Source organism: Myxine glutinosa, chromosome 10 (assembly GCF_964187855.1).
Source record: "Myxine glutinosa chromosome 10, kmMyxGlut1.1, whole genome shotgun sequence".
In the NCBI taxonomy this organism is placed as follows: domain Eukaryota; kingdom Metazoa; phylum Chordata; class Myxini; order Myxiniformes; family Myxinidae; genus Myxine; species Myxine glutinosa.
Genome location: NC_136270.1, coordinates 82,357,062 through 82,384,486, shown reverse-complemented (window position 1 = coordinate 82,384,486; position 27,425 = coordinate 82,357,062). Strand labels below are relative to the sequence as shown.

General features: G+C 45.9%; 1 protein-coding gene across 1 annotated transcript; it reads right to left on the bottom strand.

Moving 5' to 3' along the window:
- Window positions 1-20,670: 20,670 nt before the first annotated feature.
- Window positions 20,671-27,159, bottom strand: LOC144894112 (uncharacterized). The gene is made up of 3 exons (XM_078786194.1): window positions 25,845-27,159; window positions 21,779-23,104; window positions 20,671-20,872 (listed from the first exon to the last, which is right to left on the bottom strand). The coding sequence occupies exons 2-3, from the start codon at window positions 23,077-23,079 to the stop codon at window positions 20,671-20,673; spliced, it is 1,503 nt and encodes a 500-aa protein (XP_078642320.1). The 5' UTR covers window positions 23,080-23,104; window positions 25,845-27,159.
- Window positions 27,160-27,425: the final 266 nt, after the last annotated feature.

Genomic DNA, 27,425 nt, shown 5'->3' with positions numbered 1-27,425 from the left:
TTTTAGTTCTATCCCTAAATGGTGAAGAATCACTTAAAAAATTAAATAGTTCTCGCATTCGAATCCATATTCAGATCTTCACCAAAATCTACAAATTTCGTCCTGCTCACACACCTAACCACTCCACCAAATTTAGTCAGAATCCATCCACAACATCTTGAGATATCCTGTTCACAAACAGACAGACAGGGGTGAAAACATAACCTCCATCCACTTTCGGTAGCAGAGGTAAAAAGAGCTGGAATACCCTTTTTAGAATGAAGAATGTAATATTTACACTTGTCTGTGCAAAAATACGAGGTATTTATACTGTAGTGAGGAGTAGAGCTGACTACGCCTGCACCATCACCAGTTGTTATGCCACTTCAAGTGGACGGTATCGGTAGTGCAACAACTTTCAACGCCCCTTACTGTTCGACACAAGCACAGCAGAGTGGGTTTTGGTTAATTTGAATTCTACCTGCTGGGAATCAAACCGAACTTGGTTACCACTGACAAGGAGCAATCGGAATGGAGGTACGATGAAGAACCTCTGACACAGCATTCCAATTTCAATCGAAAATCCGGAACTCAAACCTGCCACTAAGGTGTCTGAAGTGAGACTCATAAATTAGGCTATGAGCCAGACCCTCAAATTTTCGACATTATGCTCAATCAGAGGGAGGATGGCTCACAGTTATTTTTGGCAAGGCCAGGGACCCTAGTGCTGAAAAAAATGTGATAGCAGTGTGAAACTCTTAGCCGTATCTGTGTTATCATCACATTTGTCAGACCACCCCAATAACGCTTTCGGTAATTTTTCCGCCTAAGATTTAGGGGGTAGGGTTCGTTTTGGGGCTTTCAAATAATATCTCCTATATGTATCAGTTAGTGTTGTATACCAGGTGAAAGGTAATTGAATTATCTTTCACATGATGTATAGAAAGTGCCTGTGTGATATATAGTAACCTCTTTATGATCATTAAAACATAATTATTTCTGCCAACCCTCAAAAATTTATCACAAAATCCCCAATGAAAACAAAATTAGGCAAAAATTCAGTTTGGCGGATATTAAATGAATTTTTGAATTTGAGAAACACACAGTATGATTAAAGTCAAATTTGGGCCTTAAATCTCATACACCTTGATAAAGATGAGAAAATCCAATATACAGTAGTTGCTGTAACCATGACCTAAAATCCATAAATGTATATCTTTCCGCTCTTATGATATATTGATTTACATTTTACGATTTTTGACCGACAGCATGTATATAGTTTGTATACCATTATTGGTCTAAAAATAGTATATATAATATTGGGATGTCAGCCATATATAGGCCAAAAAGTACTGAAATTGGTGTCAGAAATGTCTAATTCTAAAAATATGAAGGCATTATGACCAAACTGTATGTGGTGTTCTTGAATATACCACAGACGTATGATGCATGTGATGATTAACCTACTCCATTTATATGTATGTATCCTGATGTACCCTAACTTGGCGAGATAATTTACATCATATTCATGCAAACGTTTTTAGTCTTGTAGTGTTGTATGGTTCTCTTATATTACCAGCTATACATAAAGTAAACCAAAGGAAAACAATGTACTTTCTATTTAAGCAACATATATTTATAGACATCATACCATAAAGTACACGGATCCCTGGTGTTGGGCTAGCGGCTAGGGTGCCGGCTTAGGATCCTAGGATCCTGGGTTCGAATCCCGGTCAATCGCTGAATTAACGCCAGGGGGGTTGACTCAGCCTGTCATCCTTCCAAGGTCGGCAAATTGAGTACCAGTTCACTGGTAATTCCCTGCTTGTCGTTAAAGGCGGCAAAAAGGGTTGGCGTCAGGAAGGGCATCCGGCCGTAAAACATTGCTTCAAAAAGGGGACCGAAAAACAACAACAACCACAGTTCCCGAAAAAGGCCAACCCCCGCTTGCGGGAAAAATGGCCTCTAAAGGTGGGTTTTTTTTTTTTTTTTTACCATAAAGTACACGAGTTATCAATTCAGCGTACACCATATTTGTTACACATATGTACATGATCTTTCTCCATACAGTTCTACAATTCAGAAGTTATCCTCGTCATCGTCGTCGTCTTCTTCATCGTCTTCTGCCGAACTGTCATCACTCTCACCATACACTCTCTGGTTGTCACATGTGGTGAGTTTGCACATGCCTGTGCACTTCAAACCACTGGCCATGCAGACACACATGGGTAGTGTGCATCTTTTCGAACAGGTGCATGCCAGTAAATCCAGAACCGCCTGTGGTGCGGGCTGTCCTTGCATCCAGTCGACTGCCAGCTGCACGCGACCATCCTGGGTATCCCAGTGCCATCCTTTCCCGATTGGACTCGGTACTGCTGGATCCATCTTGAGACTCCTCTTCCAAATAGCAGCTTGATAGTTGGCTCGCTGTGCATGTTTGGTTAAGCAGTCTTTGCACGGAGGTAGCTGGTGACTGTCGATCTCTCCCCTCTTGGCACAGAACAGGTGATATCTCAAGTCATTCACCTTCACTGTCCCCGACTTCGGTGCGTACATGAGACAAGTGAAGTTCTCCAATTTATCCATCAGTTCCTCACTGACGTCCCAGTCCTCTCCCAGCTGTGTACATGCATCCTGCACATCTTTGTTGGTTCTGATGAGTTTTAGTGCAGTCAGTTTTCCTCGTCCAGCGAACGTGCTGACTGTGTCGCATCCGGTATAGGCATGCATTCCAATTAGGGCCTGACATACATTTGTGCCGACTGACTTTCCTATTTTCCCTATGTCTAGGATTTTAGCCCTTGCTTTGGTTCCACATTTCTGAAACAACTTGGCATGAATCTTGGTATGAAATGCCAAGCCAATGACAAGTACGTCGGTGTCATCTGAGCTAATAAGCACAGACTGGTATCCATGTGCGGCAGCATGGGCAGCATGCAAGAACAGACGACCATCTGCTTCCTCGTGTGTGCTTTCCAGGGCCACTACTTCTTGGCTAGCATCAGATGTGATCTGATAACACTTGTCATCGCATGTTACAAAGAGAACCTTTCCCTGTAGGCGTCTGATGTACTCTGGTTTCTTCCACTCTTTGACCAGGAACATGATAAGACTTGACTTGTTCCCAACATAGCTGAGAAACTTGCGCCATTGCCTTACAATTTGAGATGCCGTGATGTTTTTCAGCTCAAGTCCAAGTTCTTCCCCCCTGGTTAACCGTTCGCTGTTTTTGATGGAAGTCTCCTTGTAGGTGTCAAAGACGACATCGATCCTCTGGCTACTGCATCCATCCTTCAGGGCCATGGATAGGACAATCATGGCCACTTCGGCAAATGTAGTTTGATCACCTGCCACCTTCTGTATAAGGAGCATCCAGTCAATAATTGTTGCCGAATTGTCTCGTGTATGGTCTCGTGTAACTTCTGTAGCAAGAGAAATGGTATCGTGCTTCAGCTGCCACAATGTCTCTACTTGTGGCAGCCATGATTTTCGTGTCACATTTACGCACGGCGCTGTTTCACAGTGTTTCATCTGCTCTCAGATCAACAGCCTTGCTCAACTTTTCACAGGATGACGTTCCCTTGCACCACTTGGTCTTTCCACAGAATATACAATCCGGTTCATAGATGCGTGATTCCGAAGATGCCCTTCTGGCTTGTCTCTTGCTCGCTGAACATGTTGCAGCAGCATCGTCGGTTAAATTGGATTCAGCTTTTCGTTTCAGTGCTTCCAAATCTCGCTTCATGGTGAACACGCTCCTGCACTGCCTGTGGTAGAATACTCGGGGAATCTCCTTCTCTGGCAGCGACTGAGCAAGGTCGAGAATGGGTGCATGGTTCCGTATTTTGGCCGCATCCAGCAATGTAGTCCACGAATCGAATGTTTGAGGGCTTATGAGCGGATCTTCTGGTTTGACATCTAACGATAGCTTATGAATGATACAAACGTCCTTGGGAACTTTCTGAGTGATCGCAATCTCCATTGCAAGTATTTGTTCAATGTCTATCTGCGGTACACTCTGTTTCACCACCACCAATATCACCACCACCATCTCACCTGGAAAGACACATAATATCGAATGAGACCACCACCACCACCACTACTACAAATTAGCATCAGTTGCTATAGTTGCTTAAAAATGTATTCTGCACCAACAAATCTACAAAGAGAAATACATTAGATGTCGTGCACCGCTGTCATGGTTGCAAATCACCTAAAATATAATGAAAATATTGACATTGATGACAACATTCGTATTAGCATGTCTACACATGTTGCATTGAATTTCATAGCACATCATGATCATATGTGTGAGGATATTGACTCTAATTATACTGTATGTGTGTCTCAAATCGAAACATACCTTTTACATACCTTTTGATTTTTGCCTATTTTTGTTCCTAAAATTGGGGATTTTGTGATGAAGTTTTGAGAGTTGGTGGAAATAATTATGTTTTAATAATCATTATAAAGAGGTTACTATAGATCACACAGGCACTTTCTATACATCATTTGAAATGTAATTCAATAACCTTTTACCTGATATACCACACTAGCTGATATATACACGTGATATTATTTGAGAGCCAAAAAACTAACCCCACCCCCTAAATCTTAAGCGGGAAAAATGACCCGAAAAGCGATAAATGGGTGATCTGACAAATGTGATGATAACACAGATACGGCTAAGAGTTTCACACTGCTATCACATTTTTTTCAGCACTAGGGACCTTGGCCTTGCCAAAAATAACTGTTAGCCATCCTCCCTCTGATTGAGCATGGTCGACCCCACGGCTCATAGCCTAAATGTACTTTGCGCCTTTAGCAAACTTTCCACTTTTGCACATCATTCATGCTTTAATGTCATCTCGGGATATGCTCCGCAGGTTGGTCGGAACGATGAAGAGAAGGACAAGTTCTGGTTTGCGATAGAGAAGCTGATGGAAAACGTGAAAGATGAGAAAGTTGTGGTGGGAGGAGACCTAAATGGACATGTGGGAAGGAGTATGGACGGTTTTGAGGGAGTTCATGGGGGTTACGGATATGGTGTGAGAAATGGAGAAGGTGAAAGGATTTTGGAGATTACTGATGGAGCTGATTTGTTGATTTGTAATACTCAGTTCCAGAAAGAGGATAATAAGCTTGTTACATACACGTCAGGTGTAGTTCATGGTGTTATGTAGAATTATTATATGTAAGTGCAAAATTTTCTACACTAGTGGAACCAATGTTTTTTTGCATCTATATACCCTTGGCAACAAGACCTGAGTTGGTTCCATTTTTTTCAATGGCGTCTTCGGCGGCCATTTTGAATTTCAAAATGGCCGCCGTTTTTTGCAATTTTGTATGTATTCTAATTTCTACAGTCTTAAACTACACATAGATAACTATAATTACAATAATGAAAGAAATATGAACATTTGCTTTATTCTTTTTTATCTTACAGGTATTCATAGACAAGTTGGATTTCAGCTTCACCGCCGCATAATGTCATCGTTTGAAGAGCCGCTTTCTAAGAAGCAATGCACAAGTTACGAACTTTGTGTATTCTGCCAAGAGAGAACTCCTGAACCTTTGGTTGACGTTGATCATGCCAATTTCAAATGTGCTTCATATGAAACATTTCTTAGCAGCTTACACAAAAGAGTGCAACTTGGCAACTTAAGCTTTGCGTCAGCTAGTAAGAGACTATGTGATGTTTCTTCAGTAGTACTTAAAGAAAAAAAGGCTACATGGCACAAGCAATGTTACAAGGCAGTGACAAATCGTGCTCATATCAAACGTGATGAAGTGAACTTTAGTAAATCTTGTGAATCCAAGAATATTTCAAATCTGACGAACCGCAAGAGGGGACGACCGTCAAGCTCATGAGCTCACGAGCTCACATTAGAGGTATTCTTTGATCTCTGGCTTTCAGAATTTCTGAAAGAGAAGCCTGCAGTTGTAGAAGCTCTATCTGCCTGTATGGATAACTTGATAGAAGCAAACAAGAAAGAGGTAGGCATTCAGGAAGCCCATCACCAACTTCTAATGGAGATTGAACATCTAAACTTGGAAAAGCAGCTGAGTGATTTTGACAGGAGCCACAGTAAATTCCTAATGTATCAATGGGCACGAATGTACATGAGGCAAGTGTTGGCACTGATTAACTTCACACGTTTTTTTTTTTTGTTTTTTTTTTGTATACTGAATCGAGGCTCGTGAAAGAGCTAACATTTACTTCACAAACAAATCAACCAGACAAACAAAATATATAAAAAGAGGGAGTGGAAAACAAGATGGGGAGAGAAGGGGAAGCACACAAACACAACATTTGAGAGCAGGGAGATGTGTGGAAGGGAGAGGGCTTGTGGGGAGGAGGCGTGGGAAGGGGGGGGGGGGGAGGGAGAAGTATAAAACACAAGGACACCAAGGACTTCCAGGACAGAAGTTGGTATTTCAAAAAAGTGGAATTGGGGTGAAATTAGTGGGGGTAGAAAAGATCAAGGTTTTGGATGGGGGAAGATAAGAGATGGTGGTGAACAGCTGTTTTAAAGACCTGGAGGGTAGAGTGGGATTGAAGAGAGTGAGGGAGTTTGTTCCAGAGGCGGGAGAAAAGAGGAGTGAAGGTGAGCAGAGAGTCTTGATTTTGGCAGTTTGACCATAAGAGGGTTGCAGGCAGATCTTGTGCGACCTGTAGGAATATTTGTGGGACAGAGCCCAGAGAGAGCTGGGGGGGGGGGGGGCAAGGCCAGAGAGGAGTTGGTAGAAGACGGAAAGACCACCAACCTGCCTGCGGTGAGTGAGTGAGAGGCCCTTGAAGTTAGCTTCATCGTGGGAGATTCCAATGATTCTGAATGCTTTGGTTTCAACAGCGTGAAGACGAGCTAGGTGTGAGGCAGGAGCACCAGCCCAGAGGGGAGAGCAGTATTCCATTGAGCTGCGGATGAAAGCCTTGTATGTGGTGAGGAGCTCAGGTGTGCCAAGGAAGGACTTCGCACAACGGAGGATGCCCAGTCGGCGACTGGCTTTGGAGGCCAGATTTGAAATGTGGTTTTCCCAGGAAAGATCATGGCAGATAGTGAGACCCAAAAGCTTGAGTGACAGAACTTCTTGGAGAGGATTATTCAGAAAGTGGATGGGAGGGTTGTCCAGTCGGTCTTTTCGGAGAGACATCGTAAGAGTGTGAGATTTGTCAGGATTGAAAGACATGTTCCACTTGTTTGCCCAGTCTGTGATTTTGTCCAGGTCTGCAGAGAGTGAGGAGGCTGCAGACTGCCAATCTGAGGGATGAAGAATGGAGCGACAGAGAGTAGTCATCAGCAAAGAGATACAGAGGATTTTCAAGAGAGTCAGAGAGATCATTGATGAAGACCAGAAAAAGCACAGGGCCCAGAACACTGCGTTGTGGAACTCCAGCCTGAAGCAGCCAGAACGTTCACTGAAGCAGCCAGATTTCTTCCTGTACTTGGCGTTTCTAGAAAATTTGTGCATATACTTCTTCAGCTCCAACCGACTAGATTATGCTCAAAACAAGTTGTTAGCCAAAGATATTTCTCAAAAAACGTCTGTTAACTGGATATGTGTTCTGGTGGATTTTCTGTACAAGGAATGACAAAAATGCCAAATGGTTAATGGTTAATCAAAGTGTTTTATGTGAAAAGATACATACAAAATTGCAAAAAATGGCGGCCATTTTGAAAGTCAAAATGGCCGCCAAAGACGCCATTGAAAAAAATGGAACCAACTCAGGTCTTGTTGCCTAGGCTATAAGGATTCCAAAAAACATTGGTGCCACTAGTGTAGCAAATTTTGCACTACAATGACACAACACCATGTACTAGTGGGTCGACGACAACCGTTGACTACCTGCTGGTGCGTAGGCGAGATAGGGGGCACCTCCGGGACACAAAGGTGATCCCAGGGGAGGAGGCTGTTTCACAGCACCACTTGGTTGTCTGCGACATAAGGGTGAAAGGTGCGAGGAGAGCTAGGCGGGTGAAGTACCAACCGAGAATGAAGGTGTGGAGGTTGAAAGACGTGACAGTGAGGGAGGCATTAAAAGAGAGGCTGAGTATGGTAGAGGATGATGTGGTTGAGCTTGAAAGTGGTTGGATGTCAATGAAAGATAGTCTGTTGGGAGCCGTTGGTGAGGTATGTGGATGGACAAAAGGACCACCGAGGCACTCGGAAACATGGTGGTGGGATGATGAAGATGGAAAGAGGATTGACGAGAAGAGGAAGAAGTTCAAGGAGTGGCAGAAGGCGAAGGGTATGGGGGCAGAAAAGGCAGAGCATGAAAGTTATAACGCAGCCAAGAAGGCTGCAAAGAAAGAGGTAGCAAAGGCGCAGTAGGCATGCAGGAAAATGTTCGGAGAACACTTGATTTGGAAGAGGGTCAGAGAGCGGTATTCAGGATTGCAAAGCAGATAGCGAAAGAGAGGTGTGATGTGATGGGGGTGAGTTGCTTGAAGGATGAAGTGGGACAAATCGTTGTGGACCCAGATGGAATTAAAGGAAGATGGAAGAGATATATGGAAATACTGTTGAATGCAGAGAATGAATGGGTTGGCAACATAGAGAGTAACCCAGTTTTAGGACCGGCAGAGAAGATAACCGAGAAGGAAGTGATAAAAGCAATGAAGAGTAGAAAAGCAGGAGGGCCGCTGGGAGTTGTGGGAGATATGTTGAAGGCAGCGGGAAATTGGGGTGTGAACAGAATGACAGAGATCTGCAATCTGGTGGTGAAAGAAGGCCGCTTTCCAGTGGATTGGGAACTGAGTACCCTCGTCCATCTATACAAGGGGAAAGGTGACCCTCTGGACTGTGGCTCGTATCGAGCGATAAAGTTATTGGAGCATGGAATGAAGGTATTGGAAAGGGTGTTGGAGAGGAGGATAAGGAATAGAAGTGAAGAGACGAAATGCAGTTTGGATTTATGCCAGGAAGAGGAACGACAGACGTGCTTTTTATTGTGAGGCAGTTGCAGGAGAAGTACATGGAGAAGAGGAAGAAGTTGTTTCTTGGGTTTATTGATCTGGAGAAAGCATTCAATAGGGTTCCACGTGAAGTACTGACATGGGCATTGAGGCAAGTTAGGAGTGGAGGAATGGTTGATCAGAGTAGTGATGGCAATGTACAAAAGAGCGCGCACAGCTGTGAGGACGGGAACAGTGGTGAGTCTGAGGTGAAAGTGGGAGTGCATCAGGGGGCGGTACTAAGTCCACTACTATTTGTAGCTGTGATGGAGGTGCTGGCTCGGAACGTAAAGGAAGGTTTACCGTGGGAGTTGTTGTATGCAGATGATTTGGTGGTGATTGCAGAAAGTATGGATGGACTGAAGGAGAAGATGAACAAGTGGAAGGAATGTATGGAGACAAAAGGTCTGAAGGTGAATATCGGAAAAACGAAGGTGATGGCAAGTGGTAAAGCATGTGGTGAGGTGGAAAGAACTGGGAAGTGGCCGTGTGCTGTGTGCAGGAAGGGTGTCGGAGTGAATTCCATTCAATGTACAATGTGCGCTGAGTGGGTTCATCAAAAATGTAGTGGTTTGAGAGGGTCATTAACCAGTGTGGCGGCTACATTCAAGTGTAAGGTGTGCACAGAGGGAGCTGCAGATGGAGGAAATGTTGAGTTGAATCTTGGAGACGGCGTGAAGCTAGAAGGTGTGAAAACATTTTGTTACCTAGGAGACATGCTGAATGGAGAAGGTGGATCAGACTCGGCAACGGTTGCTCGAGTGAGATGCGCATGCAAGAAGTTTCGGGAACTAAGTACGTGCTGATGAACAGGGGAGTGTCGTTGAAGCTGAAGGGAAAGGTGTATGCTGCATGTGTGAGAAGTGTTATGATTTATGGGAGCGAGACATGGGTAATGAACGTAGAGCAGCAACGAAGGCTGGAAAGGGTGGAAATGCGAATGGTTCAGTGGATGTGCGGAGTATCGTTGAGAATGAATGAATGAATGATCGTTTTAAGGCCATTTCTCTGTCTTATCAGTTACTAGCAAGAGTACTCACCGTTGTCCAATGATGTACAAATCCTGTTGCCATTTTTTTTTTTTTTGCCTAAATCAATTTTTTTTTTGGGCCTAAAACACTCCCTGGCACTCACTAATGAACCTCTGAAACTGATGAAGATCTGTTCAGCCACCTCTGAGAAAAATGGTGACACAGACACCCACACAGATAAACAAACGGCTCTCTTATAGTTATAGTATATATCATCGAGGAACAATGTATTTCAATTGAATATTATATCTTGAACACAAATTGGATCATGAATTGAAAGAGAAGTCCTTCATATTACCATACATTGGGTCTGAATTTGGCCCGATCGTGCATGCGCAGAGAGCAGTGACAGTTTTTACTCTCTCTCTGCCTGCCTGGTAAATCGACGCCACGATGGACGATAAATCGACGCCACGATGGATGTTAAATCTACGCCACGATGGATGATAAATCGACGCCACAATGTGGCGATAAATCGACGCCACAATGGGGCGATAAATATACGCCACAATGTGGCGATACATCGACGCCACAATGTGGCGATACATCGACGCCACAATGAGCGATAAATATACGCCAAGATGGACGATAAATCGACGCCACGATGGACGATAAATCGACACCACGATGGACGATAAATCGACGCCACGGTGGAAGATAAATCGATGCCACGATGGAGGATAAATCGACGGGACGATGGACGATAAATCAACGCCACGATGGATGATAAATCGACGCCACGATGGATGATAAATCGATGCCACGATGGAGGATAAATCGACGGGACGATGGACGATAAATCGACGCCACGATGGATGATAAATCGACGCCACGATGGACGATAAATCGACGGGACGATGGACGATAAATCGACGGGACGATGGACGATAAATCGACTGGACGATGGACGATAAATCGACTGGACGATGGACGATAAATCGACTGGACGATGGACGATAAATCGACGCCACGATGGACGATAAATCGACGCCACGATGGACGATAAATCGACGCCACGATGGACGATAAATGGACGCCACAATGGACGATAAATCGACGCCACAATGGACGATAAATCGACGCCACAATGGACGATAAATCGACGCCACAATGGACGATAAATGGACGCCACAATGGACGATAAATCGACGCCACAATGGACGATAAATCGACGCCACGATGGACGATAAATCGACGCCACGATGGACGATAAATCGACGCCACGATGGGCGATAAATCGACGCCACGATGGACGATAAATCGACGCCACGATGGACGATAAATCGACGCCACAATGGACGATAAATCGACGCCACAATGGACGATAAATCGACGCCACAATGGACGATAAATCAACCCCACAATGGACGATAAATCAATGGCACAATATACACTGATAATGGCATGATAGACAATAGATCAATCGCAAAATAGACACTGATAATGGCATGATAGATGATAAATCAACAGCACAATAGACACTGATAACAGCATGATAAACACTGATAATGGCTTATTAGACACGATAGACGATAAATCAATGGCACGATAAACACTGATAATGGCTCAATAGACACTAATAATGGATCGATAGACACTAATAATGACTCGATAGATACTGATAACGGCTCGACTGTCTCCTTGGGTTAACCCTTCGGGTGGGTGCCTGGAACGTTCTTACTCTAAGAGAGGATGATCACCTGTCTCTGCTATCATCTGAGCTCCAGCATTTGAACACCAGTGTTGCAGCATTTTCTGAGGTTCGGAGGCCGGATAGTGGTGAGATCATGATGGGTGGTTACACCTACTACTGGTCTGGTCGCTTTGACGGTTACCATGCCCAAGGAGTTGCTATAGCTGTGTCCAATAAGCTAACTCCCATGATAGTCGAGGTAACACCGGTCAATGAGCGTATTATGAGACTGAGGATTCGTCACTCTTTGGGTGTCATTTCCCTGGTCTCTGTATATGCTCTGACTGAAGAAAGTGATCTCACTGTGAACGAGGCATTCTACGCCACGCTCGAGTCTTTGGTTTATCAGTGCCCCAGGAGAGATACTCTTCTAGTCTTGGGGGATTTCATTGCATCGACTGGCTCTGATAGGGATGGTTATGAGGCATGTGTTGGTCCCCATGGATCTGGGACTGTGAACCAGAATAGCACTAGGTTCCTCAGCTTCGCAAGAAGTCAGGGACTTAGGGTGGCTGGCTCATGGTTTCAGCGCCCACAGCCTCATCGCTGGACTTGGTATTCCAATACTGGTGGTGTCGCGGAGATTGACCATGTGCTCAAATGTCATTTGAGCCTGTCATTGATGGTCAATGGCAGATGCTCCAGAACTGCAGGGTGTATCAGAGTGCTCAGTTCCTCAACACTGACCACAGGCTTGTTGTAGCAACTCTGAAGTTGCAGCTCAAATCCAAGAGAATGCTACCATCCCAGCCTCGGCTGAATGTGGGCAAGCTCAAGGAGGAGTGGGTAGCGGAGGAGTTCGCAAGCAGGTTAAGTGGGGTTCTGGGGGGTCTGGATGCTTCAGGGAATCGTGACGAGTTCTTGAGTGCCTTCAAGACCACCATCCTTGATGTTGCCGATGGCTGTCTTGGAACCCACCGCCAGGCGAAGAAGAACTTTGTCTCTCAGGAGACGCTACCATTGACCAGAGTCGCAGGGCCAGGCTCGATGGCAGAGCTGAACTGTTCCGGGAGCTGAGGCATAAAACTGTACGCTTGCTGAGGGCGGACAAGGAGACCTACAGTGCATTCAGAAAGTATTCATACCCTTCACTTTTTTCACATTTTGTTATGTTGCAGCCTTATGCTGAAATCGTTTAAATTCATTTTTTCCCTCAGCAATCTACACTCGATACCCCATAATGACGAAGAGAAAACAGGATTTTAGAAAGTTTTGCAAATTTATTAATAAGAAAAAACGGAAATATCACATTTACCTAAGTATTCAGAACCTTTGCTATGACACTTGAAATTTAGCTCAGGTGCCTCCCATTTCTCTTGATCATCTTTGAGATGTTTCTACACCTTGATTGGAGTCCACCTGTGGTAAATTCCATTGATTGGACATGATTTGGAAAGGCACACACCTGTCTATATAAGGTCTCACAGCTGACAATGCATATCAGAGCAGAAACCAAGCCATGAGGTCGAAGGAACTGCCTGCGGAGCTCAGAGACAGGATTGTGTCGAGGCACAGATCTGGGGAAGCCTACAAAAAAATTTCTGCTGCATTGAAGGTTCCCAAGAGCACAGTCGCCTCCATAATTCTCCAATGAAAGAAGTTTGGAACAACCAGGACTCTTCCTAGAGCTGGCCGCCCGGCCAAACTGAGCAATCGGGGGAGAAGGGCCTTGGTAAGAGGTGACCAAGAACCCGATGGTCACTCTGCCTGAGCTCCAGAGAACCTGTGTGGATTTTTTTTTTTTTTGGTATACTGAATCGAGGCTCGTGAAAGAGCTAACATTTACTTCACAAACAAATCAACCAGACAAACAAAATATATAAAAAGAGGGAGCGGAAAAACAAGATGGGGAGAGAAGGGGAAGCACACAAACACAACATTTGAGAGCAGGGAGATGTGTGGAAGGGAGAGGGCTTGGGGGGCGGAGGCATGGGAAGGGGAGGGGGGGGGGGGAGGGAGAAGTATAAAACACAAGGACACCAAGGAATTCCAGGACAGAAGTTGGTATTTCAAAAAAGTGGAATTGGGGTGAAATTAGCGGGGGTAGAAAAGATCAAGGTTTTGGATGGGGGAAGATGAGAGATGGTGGTGAACAGCTGTTTTAAAGACCTGGAGGGTGGAGTGGGATTGAAGAGAGTGAGGGAGTTTGTTCCAGAGGCGGGAGAAAAAAGGAGTGAAGGTGAGCAGAGAGTCTTGATTTTGGCAGTTTGACCATAAGAGGGTTGCAGGCAGATCTTGTGTGACCTGTAGGAATATTTGCGGGACAGAGCCCAAAGAGAGCTGGGGGGGCAAGGCCAGAGAGGAGTCGGTAGAAGACGGAAAGACCACCAACCTGCCTGCGGTGAGTGAGTGAGAGGCCCTTGGAGTTAGCTTCATCGCGGGAGATTCCAATGATTCTGAATGCTTTGCTTTCCACAGCGTGAAGACGAGCTAGGTGTGAGGCAGGAGCACCAGCCCAGAGGGGAGAGCAGTATTCCATTGAGCTGCGGATGAAAGCCTTGTATGTGGTGAGGAGCTCAGGTGTGCCAAGGAAGGACTTCGCACGACAGAGGATGCCCAGTCGGCGACTGGCTTTGGAGGCCAGATTTGAAATGTGGTTTTCCCAGGAAAGATCATGGCAGATAGTGAGACCCAAAAGCTTGTGACAGAACTTCTTGGAGAGGATTATTCAGAAAGTGGATGGGAGGGTTGTCCAGTCGGTCTTTTCGGAGAGGCATCGTAAGAGTGTGAGATTTGTCAGGATTGAAAGACATGACAACAGAAGAAACTGGGAGAAACTTCCAGAAGGACAACCATCACTGCAACATTCCACCGATATGGCTTTATGGCAGAGTGGCCAGATGGAAGCCTCTCCTCAGTGAAAGACACATGAAAGCCTGCTTGGAGTTTGCAAAAAAGCACCTAAAGGGCTCTCAGAGTGTGAGAAACAAGATACTGTGGTCTGATGAAACCAAGATAGAACTGTTTTGCTTCCCTCTGAGTTCACTGGGCTGTTGGCGGCGACGAAGCTCGTGCCCGGCGGGTTGCGAAGCAACTTCAATCGCCAGTCTCCCAGCCACGCACCGAAGGGTTGCTGGTCACTAAACCCAAATACCTTCAAGACACGCGGCCAGAAAGACTGGGTATTGAACCCTCGTGTTCCCACGCCCGATGGTGTGCCAAGTGGATAGCACGGTGTGGGTCGCGGCGTTATCTTGCGTGATTGATGGGCCTGATTGAGTCGTCGAATTCGGTTTCGGACGATGCTTGGCCAATGAAGGAAAAGACGATACAAACAGGTTTGAAAAGAACAAAATGTATAGCCTTTTATTAACAAGGCATAGAAAAAGAGATGGGAGGCAGATGAGCGATGATCCAGCTCGGATTAATTTCAGCGCAGGAAGGACGAACCAGCACGTCGGACAGCCAGCTTCAAGATGAACGCCGAGAGAGAGATTATCGCCGCGAGGGAGCTCGAATGACGATGGGCACGGACCTTTATTGGGGGGAATGTCCTTCTCGAAGGTTCCACGGCCTCCCATTGGCCGAGGTTGGTCACGTGCGCTCATTCAGCCCTGCCTCCCTCCCTCTTTCATTCGGGGAGGTTTTACAACCCACCATTGGTCGCCTACCGGTGACGTGTCCACGACCCCTCATTGGGCGCTTGCTGGTGACGTAGGCTCGTCCTGATTGGTCGCCTGCTGGTGACGTGGGCTTTTCTGTTAGCCACGCCCACCACAGCCGCGGTTGATCACGTGGACTGTGTTTTTAGCCACGCCTCCCTGCACACGAACCAACGTATTTGTTCACCAGTACGAGGGGGTTGAAATCCTGCCAAACTCGACGCATATTGGTGTGGATTACTAAACATTGCGAGGGGAGCTAATCTTTACATTTAATAAGAAATAACTAACTACTGCAGGTTACATGTTGTCGAGCAATTAACTATAGGGGGTTTGCCTTTATTGCAAAACCGCAACACGACCCCCTCCTCTCACAGAGACTCGACTCGAGTCGTCCACATGGAGCGGCTGGGCAAGCTGGCATTCTTTTGACATTACTATTAGTGTGACACGTACATGTGATCCCCTAACATTTAACTCTAAACCCCATTGTGTGCGACAATTATTTTTGTTTGAACTAAATATGTCCCTCCTAATGCGTTGAGAAACTACCTGACAGATTTACACCCACAACCTCATGCTGTTAGTTTATTGCTGGAATTTTGAAACTAACCACATATCCGGTGGACAACATTTTTACATTTAATACACTAAACACGATTTATTTACAACTATGATCCAGGACCTCGACTCAAGGAATGGAGAATGGAGGACTTGTGGCTGGAGTCAACTTGTGGCTTCTTGTCTTGGTAGGCTTGTTAACAAAACCGCCTGGCCCTGACCGGTATACAGGCCATTGCAAGATCGGGGCCATCTAATTCTTCACATTTCCACACACTAGTGAGATACCCGTGCTCAATGAGTTCTCAGAAATGACATCTTGTGTGTGATCTGATCGTCTGATAATACTACGAGGAACAACCAAGATAACTGGGACAGAAATGATTCCATTCTTCGTCTCTTATAATGCAGGAAGATTCGGGAAAGGATTCAGGACGAACAGAAAAGGCGGTGTGTCTGTGTGTGTGTGTCTGTATGTGTGTCTGTCCAGGCCTTAACCTTTTCACCATTTAAGTTTTGTCATCAAATTTTCAACAAAGCTTGATTCTGATAAGATGGAGAACACAAATTAATAATTTGGTCAAAAGGTCAAAGGTCAGCGTTCTCTGCTGCTCACCTTCACTCCTTCATTCCTCTTTTCTCCCGCCTCTGGAACAAACTCCCTCACTCTCTTCAATCCCACTCCACCCTCCAAGTCTTTAAAACAGCTGTTCACCACCATCTCTTATCTTCCCCCATCCAAAACCTTGATCTTTTCTACCCCCGCTAATTTCACCCCAATTCCCCTTTTTGAAATACCAACTTCTGTCCTGGAAGTCCTTGGTGTCCTTGTGCTTTATACTTCTCCCTCCCCCCCCCCCCCCCTTCCCATGCCTCCTCCCCCCAAGCCCTCTCCCTTCCACACATCTCCCTGCTCTCGGATGTTGTGTTTGTGTGCTTCCCCTTTTCTCCCCATCTTGTCTTCCGCTCCCTCTTTTTATATATTTTGTTTGTCTGGTTGATTTGTTTGTGAAGTAAATGTTAGCTCTTTCACGAGCCTCGATTCAGTATACCAAAAAAAAAGAAAAAAAGAAAAAAAAAAGCGTCACATAAAATCATCAATTTTCATCCGATTGACCTGAAATTTTAAGAACTAGAGAGATACCCGTGCGATGCATGGGTCGGAGGCCAGAAGCAAACAGGCAATGCAGATACGGCGAATGCTAAAGCATGAAACCAATAAATTCCACATTCCTGTAGCACCTTCAGTCGCACGTCCGACATGGACAGCAAGTTCGTGAACGACTTCCATGAAAAACGTACCCGTTTGCAAACAAACGGGTACGTTCATGTATAGAAACATCGATCGTGGGTCCGTGGTGAATCTGCATATGGCGATCCGCGAAGTTCACATTTAGAAAGTAGAAACCATCATGGCATGTCGTCATTTACTTGAACTCAATATCTCTTTTTTTCATTCCAAACAACATATCTCCAATCACAAAGTAATCACAAAATAAACTTTTAACAACATTGTTGATGTTTCCTTCATTGTAAAAACGACCAAGTCAACAGTTAAAAGGATTTGGAGCTGATAGGTGTTATGGCCTTGGCACGATCGATGGAGACAACGATCTGTTAGCATATACACCGCCCAAATAGCTATGTGGAATTCTCTCATGTACAGATTAAACTCACGTTGTTTGAACTTTGGATTTCTTTCAATCCTGATAAGTCTCACATTCTCACTATGTCTCTCCGAAAATACCGAATGGACAACCCTCCCATCTACGTTCTCAACAATTATCTTCAAGAAGTTCTGTCACTCAAGCTTTTGGGTCTCACAATCTGCCATGATCTTTCCTGGGAAAACCACATTTCAAAGCTGGCATCCAAAGCCAGTCGCCGACTGGGCATCCTCCGTCGTGCAAAGTCCTTCCTTGGCACACCTGAGCTCCTCACCACATACAAGGCTTTCATCCGCAGCTCAATGGAATACTGTTCCCCCATCTGGTCCGGTGCTCCTGCCTCACACCAAGCTCGGCTTCACGCTATTGAAACCAAAGCTTTCAGAATCATTGGAACCTCCCTCAATGAAGCTGATTGTGAGGGCCTTTCATTTTCTCACCTCAGGCAGGTAGGTGGTCTTTCTGTCTTCTACCGACTCCTCTCCGGCCTTGCACCCCCAGCTCTCTCTGGGCTCTGTCCCCCAAATACTCCTGCAGGTCGCACAAGATCTGCCAGCAACCCTCTGATGGTTAAACTGCCAAAATGAAGACTCTGCTCACCTTCACTCTTTCATTCCCCTTTTCTCCCACCTCTGGAACAAACTCCCTCACTCTCTTCAATCCCACTCCTCCCTCCAGGTCTTTAAAACAGCTGTTCACCACCATCTCTTATGTTCCCCCATCCAAAATCTTGATCTTTTCTACCCCCGTTAATTCACCCCAGATCCACTTTTTTGAAATACCGACTTCTTTCCTGGAAGTCCTTGCAATGTCCATGTGTTTTATACCTCTCCCACCCCACCCCCCCCCCCCTTCCCATTACTCCTCCCCCCAAGACCTCTCCCTCCCACAGATCTCCCGATGTCCCTGCTCTCCATCTTGTCTCCCGCTCCCTTTATCTTATGTTTTATGTGTCAGTTTCTCTTTTTGTGATCAATGCTAGCTCTCACACGAGCCTCGATGTTGTATTAAAAAAAAAAACACCATCAATTGCATCATGATTGGAGCTCCATCGAGTCTCGCTTCACCGTACTCCCTGGGATGAACTGCTTGAAGATTTTCCACCGGTGAGTTTAGACAGAAAAACTGGTGGTTTCTCGATTGTCCCGAAAAAAGTCATGGCGTTCGCTGTAGTTGCAGCAGAGTGAACTTCAGAGAAATTAAGGGAATGATTGGTGCACGGAATGAAGAAAGCCTTTGGATTGACGTCGGTGATTCGTCGTTGAACTCCACGGTGAATCGCGGCCATCGTGACGTCATTTTCGCACCCTTGACCCCGGAGGTTCATGAGATCAAGACCATCATGTTGCAGCTTCCTCACGATTTGTTCTGTTAAATCTTCCGCCATATTTGCCTTCCAACTGCATGAAATCGATAAATTACTCCTTTACTTTCACTTCCCCACGTGAGAGATGGACATATACGCTTCTCACCTTCCTTCATCCTTCGCTCCTCTCCCTCATTCCTTCTTACATCAATCCTTCGCGCGGCTTCCTTACCTCAGAAGGCCGTTGCTCGGCAACGGAAGAGGCGGAAGTGTAAGACACGACGATCAGGGGTGAAAGTGCAACTTGGTCAAAGAAGAAATGTGAATATAAATAAAACTGTTAAAACCAGGACGATGACTTCTCTAAAACACACGAATTCACCTTTTGGGCGTGGCTCGTGCTCCAAGCACCTGTGGATCGCGCCAAATGCTCGTCATGGCTTCTCCCTCAGCTGAGGTAAATGTTGTTTTTTTTTAATCCGTGGAAGTAAATAAGAAGAGATCGGTTGAGGATTACTCACCGGAGGTTTCAGGAAAAATCACTTCAATTCATTGAACTCCTGCGTGGTAAAACGACGCGACCAGCGGCGGGAGAAGTAAAGAGAAAACACAAATCGGTCGGGAAACCTGAATGCTGTTTCCAACGAAGTCCGCGTTTAGTTGATAAATTCTTCACATTTCGGTTTTCGCGTCAGAGGGAAAAATCTATGGCGAGTGAACGGTCGCAGATCTTCCAACCTTTTTTTTTTTTCCCTTCCCCATCCCCTCTTGCCCCTTCACCTGTTTTTCCCCGACTTCACCTGAAGATCTTGCGAACGGTCCCGCCGCATATAGATGTTTAACTCTCAGGTGAGGGTGGTGGGGCGAGCCTGGTTTTGGTGGTCACGGTGCTCGCTTGGGATCCCCCGCTCCCCAGCCTGGTTTTTTTACGATAACGGTGCTCCGTCGGGATCCCCGCCTGGTTTTTGGTGGTAACGGTGCTCCGTTGGGATCCCAGCCTGCTTTTTGGCGGTAACGGTGCTCCGTTGGGATCCCAGCCTGGACATATTGAGTTAGATGCTGCACCTGTTTCACAATAACAGTAACACACACACACACACCTCGTTTTTTCATTTCTGTATCTCACAATTCGGTCTCTCTCTTATTCACACACCCACACAAACACACACACACACACACACACACACACACACACACACACACACACATACACATACACATACACATACACACACGTACACCGACACACATATACACATACACACACACATATATACACACACACGCAAACACACATACACATACACACACATGCACGCACACGTACACACACATGTACACCGACACATGCATATACACATACACACATATACACATACACATATGGATACACACACATATACACACACAGACACATACACACATACACACACAGACACACACACACACATGCATACACATATACATACATACACACACACACGTACACACACATGTACACCCACACACATGCACACACATATATATACACATACAGACACACATATATACACATACAGACACACACATATATACACATACACACATATATACACACACATACACATGTGTACACACACATGTACACCGACACACATGCACACACATACACATATGCACATACACATATACACACACATATATATACACATACACACATGTACACCCACACACACACATACATACACACACACACACACACATACACACAAACACACACACACACATATACACACACACACACATATACCTCCTGTCTGAAGGATGAGGGAAGAGGATGCAGCCCGCCGGTCTGAAGGATGAGGGAAGAGGATGCAGCCCGCCGGTCTGAAGGATTAGGAATGTGGATGCAGCCCGCCTGTCTGAAGGATTAGGAATGTGGATGCAGCCCGCCTGTCTGAAGGATGAGAGAAGTGGATGCAGCCCGCCTGTCTGAAGGATGAGAGAAGTGGATGCAGCCCGCCTGTCTGAAGGATGAGGAAAGTGGATGCAGCCCGCCTGTCTGAAGGATGAGGGAAGTGGATGCAGCCCGCCTGTCTGAAGGATGAGGGAAGTGGATGCAGCCCGCCTGTGTGAAGGATGAGGGAAGTGGATGCAGCCTGCCTGTCTGAAGGATGAGGAAAGAGGATGCAGCCTGCCTGTCTGAAGGATGAGGAAAGTGGATGCAGCCTGCCTGTCTGAAGGATGAGGAAAGTGGATGCAGCCTGCCTGTCTGAAGGATGAGGGAAGTGGATGCAGCCTGCCTGTCTGAAGGATGAGGGAAGTGGATGCAGCCCGCCTGTCTGAAGGATGAGGGAAGTGGATGCAGCCCGCCTGTCTGAAGGATGAGGGAAGTGGATGCAGCCCGCCTGTCTGAAGGATGAGGGAAGTGGATGCAGCCCGCCTGTCTGAAGGATGAGGGAAGTGGATGCAGCCCGCCTGTCTGAAGGATCAGGGAAGTGGATGCAGCCCGCCTGTCTGAAGGATGAGGGAAGTGGATGCAGCCTGCCTGTCTGAAGGATGAGGAAAGTGGATGCAGCCCGCCTGTCTGAAGAATGAGGGAAGAGGATGCAGCCTGCCTGTCTGAAGAATGAGGGAAGATGATGCAGCCCGCCTGTCTGAAGGATGAGGAAAGTGGATGCAGCCTGCCTGTCTGAAGGATGAGGGAAGTGGATGCAGCCCGCCTGTCTGAAGGATGAGGGAAGTGGATGCAGCCCGCCTGTCTGAAGGATGAGGGAAGTGGATGCAGCCTGCCTGTCTGAAGGATGAGGAAAGTGGATGCAGCCTGCCTGTCTGAAGGATGAGGGAAGTGGATGCAGCCTGCCTGTCTGAAGGATGTGGGAAGTGGATGCAGCTCGCCTGTCTGAAGGATGAGGGAAGAGGATGCAGCCCGCCTGTCTGAAGGATGAGGGAAGTGGATGCAGCCCGCCTGTCTGAAGGATGAGAGAAGTGGATGCAGCCTGCCTGTCTGAAGGATGAGGGATGAGGATGAAGCCCGCCTGTCTGAAGGATGAGGAAAGTGGATGCAGCCCGCCTGTCTGAAGGATGAGGGATGAGGATGCAGCCCGCCTGTCTGAAGGATGAGGGAAGAGGATGCATCCCGCCTGTCTGAAGGATGAGGGAAGAGGATGCAGCCCGCCTGTCTGAAGGATGAGGGAAGAGGATGCAGCCCGCCTGTTTGAAGGATGAGGGAAGAGGATGAAGCCCGCCTGTCTGAAGGATGAGGGAAGTGGATGCAGCCCGCCTGTCTGAAGGATGAGGGAAGTGGATGCAGCCCGCCTGTCTGAAGAATGAGGGAAGAGGATGCAGCCCGCCTGTCTGAAGAATGAGGGAAGAGGATGCAGCCCGCCTGTCTGAAGGATGAGGAAAGTGGATGCAGCCCGCCGGTCTGAAGGATGAGGAAAGTGGATGCAGCCCGCCGGTGTGAAGGATGAGGGATGAGGATGCAGCCCGCCTGTCTGAAGGATGGGGGAAGAGGATGCAGCCCGCCTGTCTGAAGGATGAGGGAAGAGGATGCAGCCCGCCTGTCTGAAGGATGAGGGAAGTGGATGCAGCCCGCCTGTCTGAAGGATGAGGAAAGTGGATGCAGCCCGCCTGTCTGAAGGATGAGAGAAGTGGATGCAGCCTGCCTGTCTGAAGGATGAGGAAAGTGGATGCAGCCCGCCTGTCTGAAGGATGAGGGAAGTGGATGCAGCCCGCCTGTCTGAAGGATGAGGAAAGTGGATGCAGCCCGCCTGTCTGAAGGATGAGGGAAGTGGATGCAGCCCGCCTGTCTGAAGGATGAGGGAAGTGGATGCAGCCTGCCTGTCTGAAGGATGAGGGAAGTGGATGCAGCCCGCCTGTCTGAAGGATGAGGGAAGAGGATGCAGCCCGCCTGTCTGAAGGATGAGGAAAGTGGATGCAGCCCGCCTGTCTGAAGGATGAGGGAAGTGGATGCAGCCCGCCTGTGTGAAGGATGAGGGAAGTGGATGCAGCCCGCCTGTCTGAAGGATGAGGGAAGTGGATGCAGCCTGCCTGTCTGAAGGATGAGGGAAGTGGATGCAGCCTGCCTGTCTGAAGGATGAGGGAAGTGGATGCAGCCTGCCTGTCTGAAGGATGAGGGATGTCACGGCAGAGGGTGGCATTATCAGCAAATAGATAAAGAGGATTTCCCAGAGAGAATTTTTATTGTATTGTGTTGTAGGTGAGTGTGGATGTTTGCCGCTAGGTGTCGCTGTGGGCCGATTTGTTGGCGCCGAGAAACGGAAACGGCACTTTAAAAACATTTTTCTCTGTGCAAAGCGTACAGTACTGGGGTCACGGAGGTATATAATATGGAGAGCCAATTGGCCACCTCGCAGCATTAGCCGCCGTGAAGCCACCGGAAATAGTCTGGCGGCCATATTGGGAAGCCGATTGTTTTGTAAACAAAGCCTGTCAAAGCAAAGGCGTGGCGCACTGATGATGCAGCTGGAGCGAATTTTAGGACCGCCGACTATTTAATTAATATAGAATACTAATATTTGAACTGATATTCGGGCTCAGAATCCCGTTCTTTAAGGAAATGGTGTTCATTAAGTTTGAAGTTGATTCTAGACGCATTTTTTCCTGGGGAATCCAATGGTTTAGAGCTTGTTTGAAAAAAAAGTGCCCAAAATTACCGCTCGGTGTTCTTTATCGTCCTTCTCATGACCCAATCACCCACTAGTAGGAATAAGAATCCTGACATGTTACACCCCTGTTTAACTCCTGTCTTCACCTTGAACCATTCTGTTGTTTCACCTTGGTCGACGACCGCACATTGAAAGTCTTGGTAAAGGGCTTTTACAAGGTTCACTAATTTTCCAGGTATGCTGTATTTCTTCATTATGACCCAGACTTTCTCTGGGCAAGGAGTCGAAAGCTTTCTAGAAATCTATAAAATTGAGGTACATCGTCGTTTGCCATTCTTTGGCTTGTTCTATAATATTCCTCAATATAAAGATCTGATTTGTTGTCATGTTATATGATGTTACTTAATTCAGTCATTATATTGTAACTAAGATGTGTATGTTTCTATTACCGAGATGTTAGAAACCAGTCACATAAATGACATGAAACGCTGTCATGTAGTTAACCCACACAATTCTTGGGTTTCGGAAGTTTTTGCTATTCATAACATACAAGACTTACATGTTGCCATGGAACGTTCAGCAGGACATGGTAATTGTTACATGAATAATGGAGCGGAGATATAGACATCTCATGCAACACATCTTTTACAGTTTAAATATTTACATGAAGTGTTGGTGAACTCGCCATATCAGACAAAGGGCAACCCACTTGCAGACTTGATGTCATGTCGCATCAAGAGGCGCTTATATGCGGCAACAAACTGCCGGGCCGTTGGGTTATTCCCACTTCCACATGCAATGCGGACCGCTCCAAAGAAAAGTTCAATGTGGTCTTGGCTCATTTTGTACGTGAGCAGGTATCGCAGGGGAGATGAGGCAGGTTTGACATATGTGAAATACAAAATTGTGACACTCTCTATGCAGATCATGAAACCAATGAAGGGGGTTTTCAAACGCGTATTGGTCATAACTTGACCATTCATGTTTTTGATGTTGGACAAGTAACTGTAGGCAGTATCCAGGAATGGCAGGAAAAGTCCTTCTCGTGATGTCATGAGTGGTGCCTTGTAGTTTCGTGCCAATGGATTGCGAGAATTTAGAATGTCAAACAGTTTGTCCAATGTTTCAATGTATTGGCAGGTAGCCTCACTGCCCTGAAATTCTGATAGTTGCAAAGTGTCCCTGCAAAACCGAATTGCATCTGCCACACTAGTGCTCAATGTCTGAGCGCTGTGTCCACCTTCATGACATTGCTCTTCCACTCGATGTGTTTCCGGGAGAGCTTATTTCCCAGACGCAAGCCTTCCCTCTTCTGCAGATCAAAGAGTGCCTGGATGTATTTCCACGCGATGACTTTTTTGTTGCCATCCTCCATCATTTTCATGGATCCAAGACAGTTTCTTGCAAGTTTAAGCATGTGACATGCATCGAGTACTTCGAGTACTTCGGCTTCAGTCGGACGGTTTGACCAGTCCTGTCGAAGTCACTCTCATTGAAGTGATCACTGCACAGAACTGTGGTGCCTGGGGTGGGGTAGAAGGACTCCCTTCTCAGGGCAGATGTCCATCGAGAGCACAAGTCCTTATCCTTTGGAAACCTTGAAACAAAATACATTGTGGTCACAAAATGTGGTTGCGGGTCAAAACCTCAGAGGGCAGTCAAAACATCCGAGTCAAAACGACTCCATATCAAAATAATATTTTGAGTTTCATATGTATAGTTAAATACAACTTCATCTGCTAATGTTTGCCATGTGTCGGACTTTCGTACCTTCCACAAGTAACCCCCATTTGCTCTTTCTGCTCACGAGTGACACAGGAGGGCATGGAAACCCTGACAGTAGTAGACTGGACAATTAAGTTAAGCTCATCACAAATTAAATCACTTGACAATGATCACGAGCTGACGAGTCAATCTCGATACTTCAATCTGAATCAATGAATGAGTCAATCAGACATCAGTCTGACATACTCACATAGCCCTAGTGAATACACAATACAGTTATATTTGAGATCTGTGTCGTATTGCACACCCTGCGCGTGGTCTAACATCATCAAATTCAAACACAGTGTTCAAACTTCATTGAAACTTAATTACCTAGCCCCACCACCGTGACCACGCCAAAAACTGAAAAAGCAGAACACCCGCGATCGCGGTTTGTCACTTACTTGTGAAATGTGCATGTGGAGGCCTTCCCTGAGGTATTTGTGCAGTCAAATGCAACACACTGTGGCATTTTGAAACAGCGCGTTCACAAATAAGACTCCTTACAGTCGGTAAGCATCCAAAATGAATCAGAAATTGTGAGATCAGCTGATTGTGAGATCAAACACGGACGCAGCCACAATCGGCTTCCCAATATGGCCGCCAAGCAACTTCCGCTAGCTTCAGCCGACAGCCATCATTGGCTCTCCAGGTTTATTATATACCTCCGTGACTGGGGTGTGTTCAAATTACCAGGCAGCTGACTAGGTAGCGCTTGCCAAGCCAGCCGTTCCTTATCAATGGTTTCCAAAGGAGTGCTTGCTTGAGTCACGGACGTATATAAAAAAACCTGGACCCGCAATGCACCTGCCTGGCTGAAGTCAGAGCGAGTAGGTCGGCGGCCATGTTTGTGTGACACTCGCTTGTAGACAAACCAACGTGATAACGCGGATGCACAGGTCAGGGAAGCATATTTTCTTCAAAATATTCGACGATTTCGAGCAAATTAATCAGTTTCCTGCCCCGGAGTCAGACATCGTGAGTAATGCAAAATCGTTCAGGTGACATTTATTCCATTTCCAAGTGAATTATTGAAAACAAGTACAAAAAGTTTTAATTAAAACAAAAGCCGCGTTGATGTTACACAATGCCTAGATGCAGCTGTGCCTATAACGTCGATGTTATAGGCACAGGACATTCCTATTGATTCGATTACTTGATGTTATTTTTGTGCAAAGTGAAAATATATCTCGGCAATTTCCCGTGTGTGGCGACACGTGAACGAAGCTATGCTCCTCTCTCCACATTATTGTGACGACGTATAAATTAAATATTTCATCGTGACGATTGTCATCAAATGGACGAATTTTTAATATGTCTCGGCATTTTCCCGTCTGTTATTTCGGGCGGTGTATGACTGACCATGCCGCGATTTAAACAAAATATATATATCTCGGCATTTCCCATCTGTTATTTCGGGCGGTGTATGACTGACCATGCCGCGATAAAAAAAAAAAAAAATCTCAATGGACTTGAAGTTACAGGCCTTTGAGAGTTCATTTCGGTCTATAAAGGGCAACTTTCATCGGATTTTCTTCCCGTTTTTTTTCAACCGAGTCTAAAACTGTTAGCGACTGTGAAAAATGAAATGATATATCGAATTTGATTTGAAATAAAACTGTGTGAGAGAGGAAGACACCACGGGCCTACAAAACAGGCCTCAAAGCTATGCGAGTTAATAAAATGGTGGATATTTGTTTATATGAAGCCTCTCCCAGATGGGCAGAGCTATGGTTCCCAGAATGGGTGGAGCTTTGAGGTTTTGTCTTCTCTGCAAGAACAAGAACAAGAAGAACAACAACAACAACAGCAGAGGGCACTCTATGACCAGCGTCTGCGACGCGGCTAAAAACGCTGATTTTGTGGATGATTACGCTCGAACCGAGTGCTGATCCGACAGGTCGAACTTGAACTTGACTTCGTCAACTTTAAAAGTACATGTATGTTGGCAGATACTGCTACTCTCTCATTTTAAATGGTTTGCTTCTCGAATCATATGAGTTGGCTGAATAAATTCTAATCTAATTAATTATTGCATCCAATTTGTATCACTGACACTCACTTTATTTTGCTTTACTCTGATTATAAGCCTATTGCATAATTTTTGTGCTGTCCCTTAATTTTTCATTTATAAGGTTATGTGCAAAGAATAATCAGAAAATTTTCTCTCTCCTAAAGTAGTGTTTGTTCATCAGATTTATACCTGGTAGTTAAGTTGTGAAGTCATATTAAGAAAAAGAAGTGGAGACGAGATA

Bases quoted from the DNA above. Each gene is read 5' to 3' on its own strand.
- LOC144894112 (XM_078786194.1), bottom strand. From the start codon at position 23,079: ATGTTTTTAAAGTGCCGTTTCCGTTTCTCGGCGCCAACAAATCGGCCC. The intron at 20,873-21,778 runs GCAGGCTGCATC...CTCATCCTTCAG, and splicing joins ATCCCTCATCCTTCAGACAG to ACAGGCGGGCTGCATCCACT.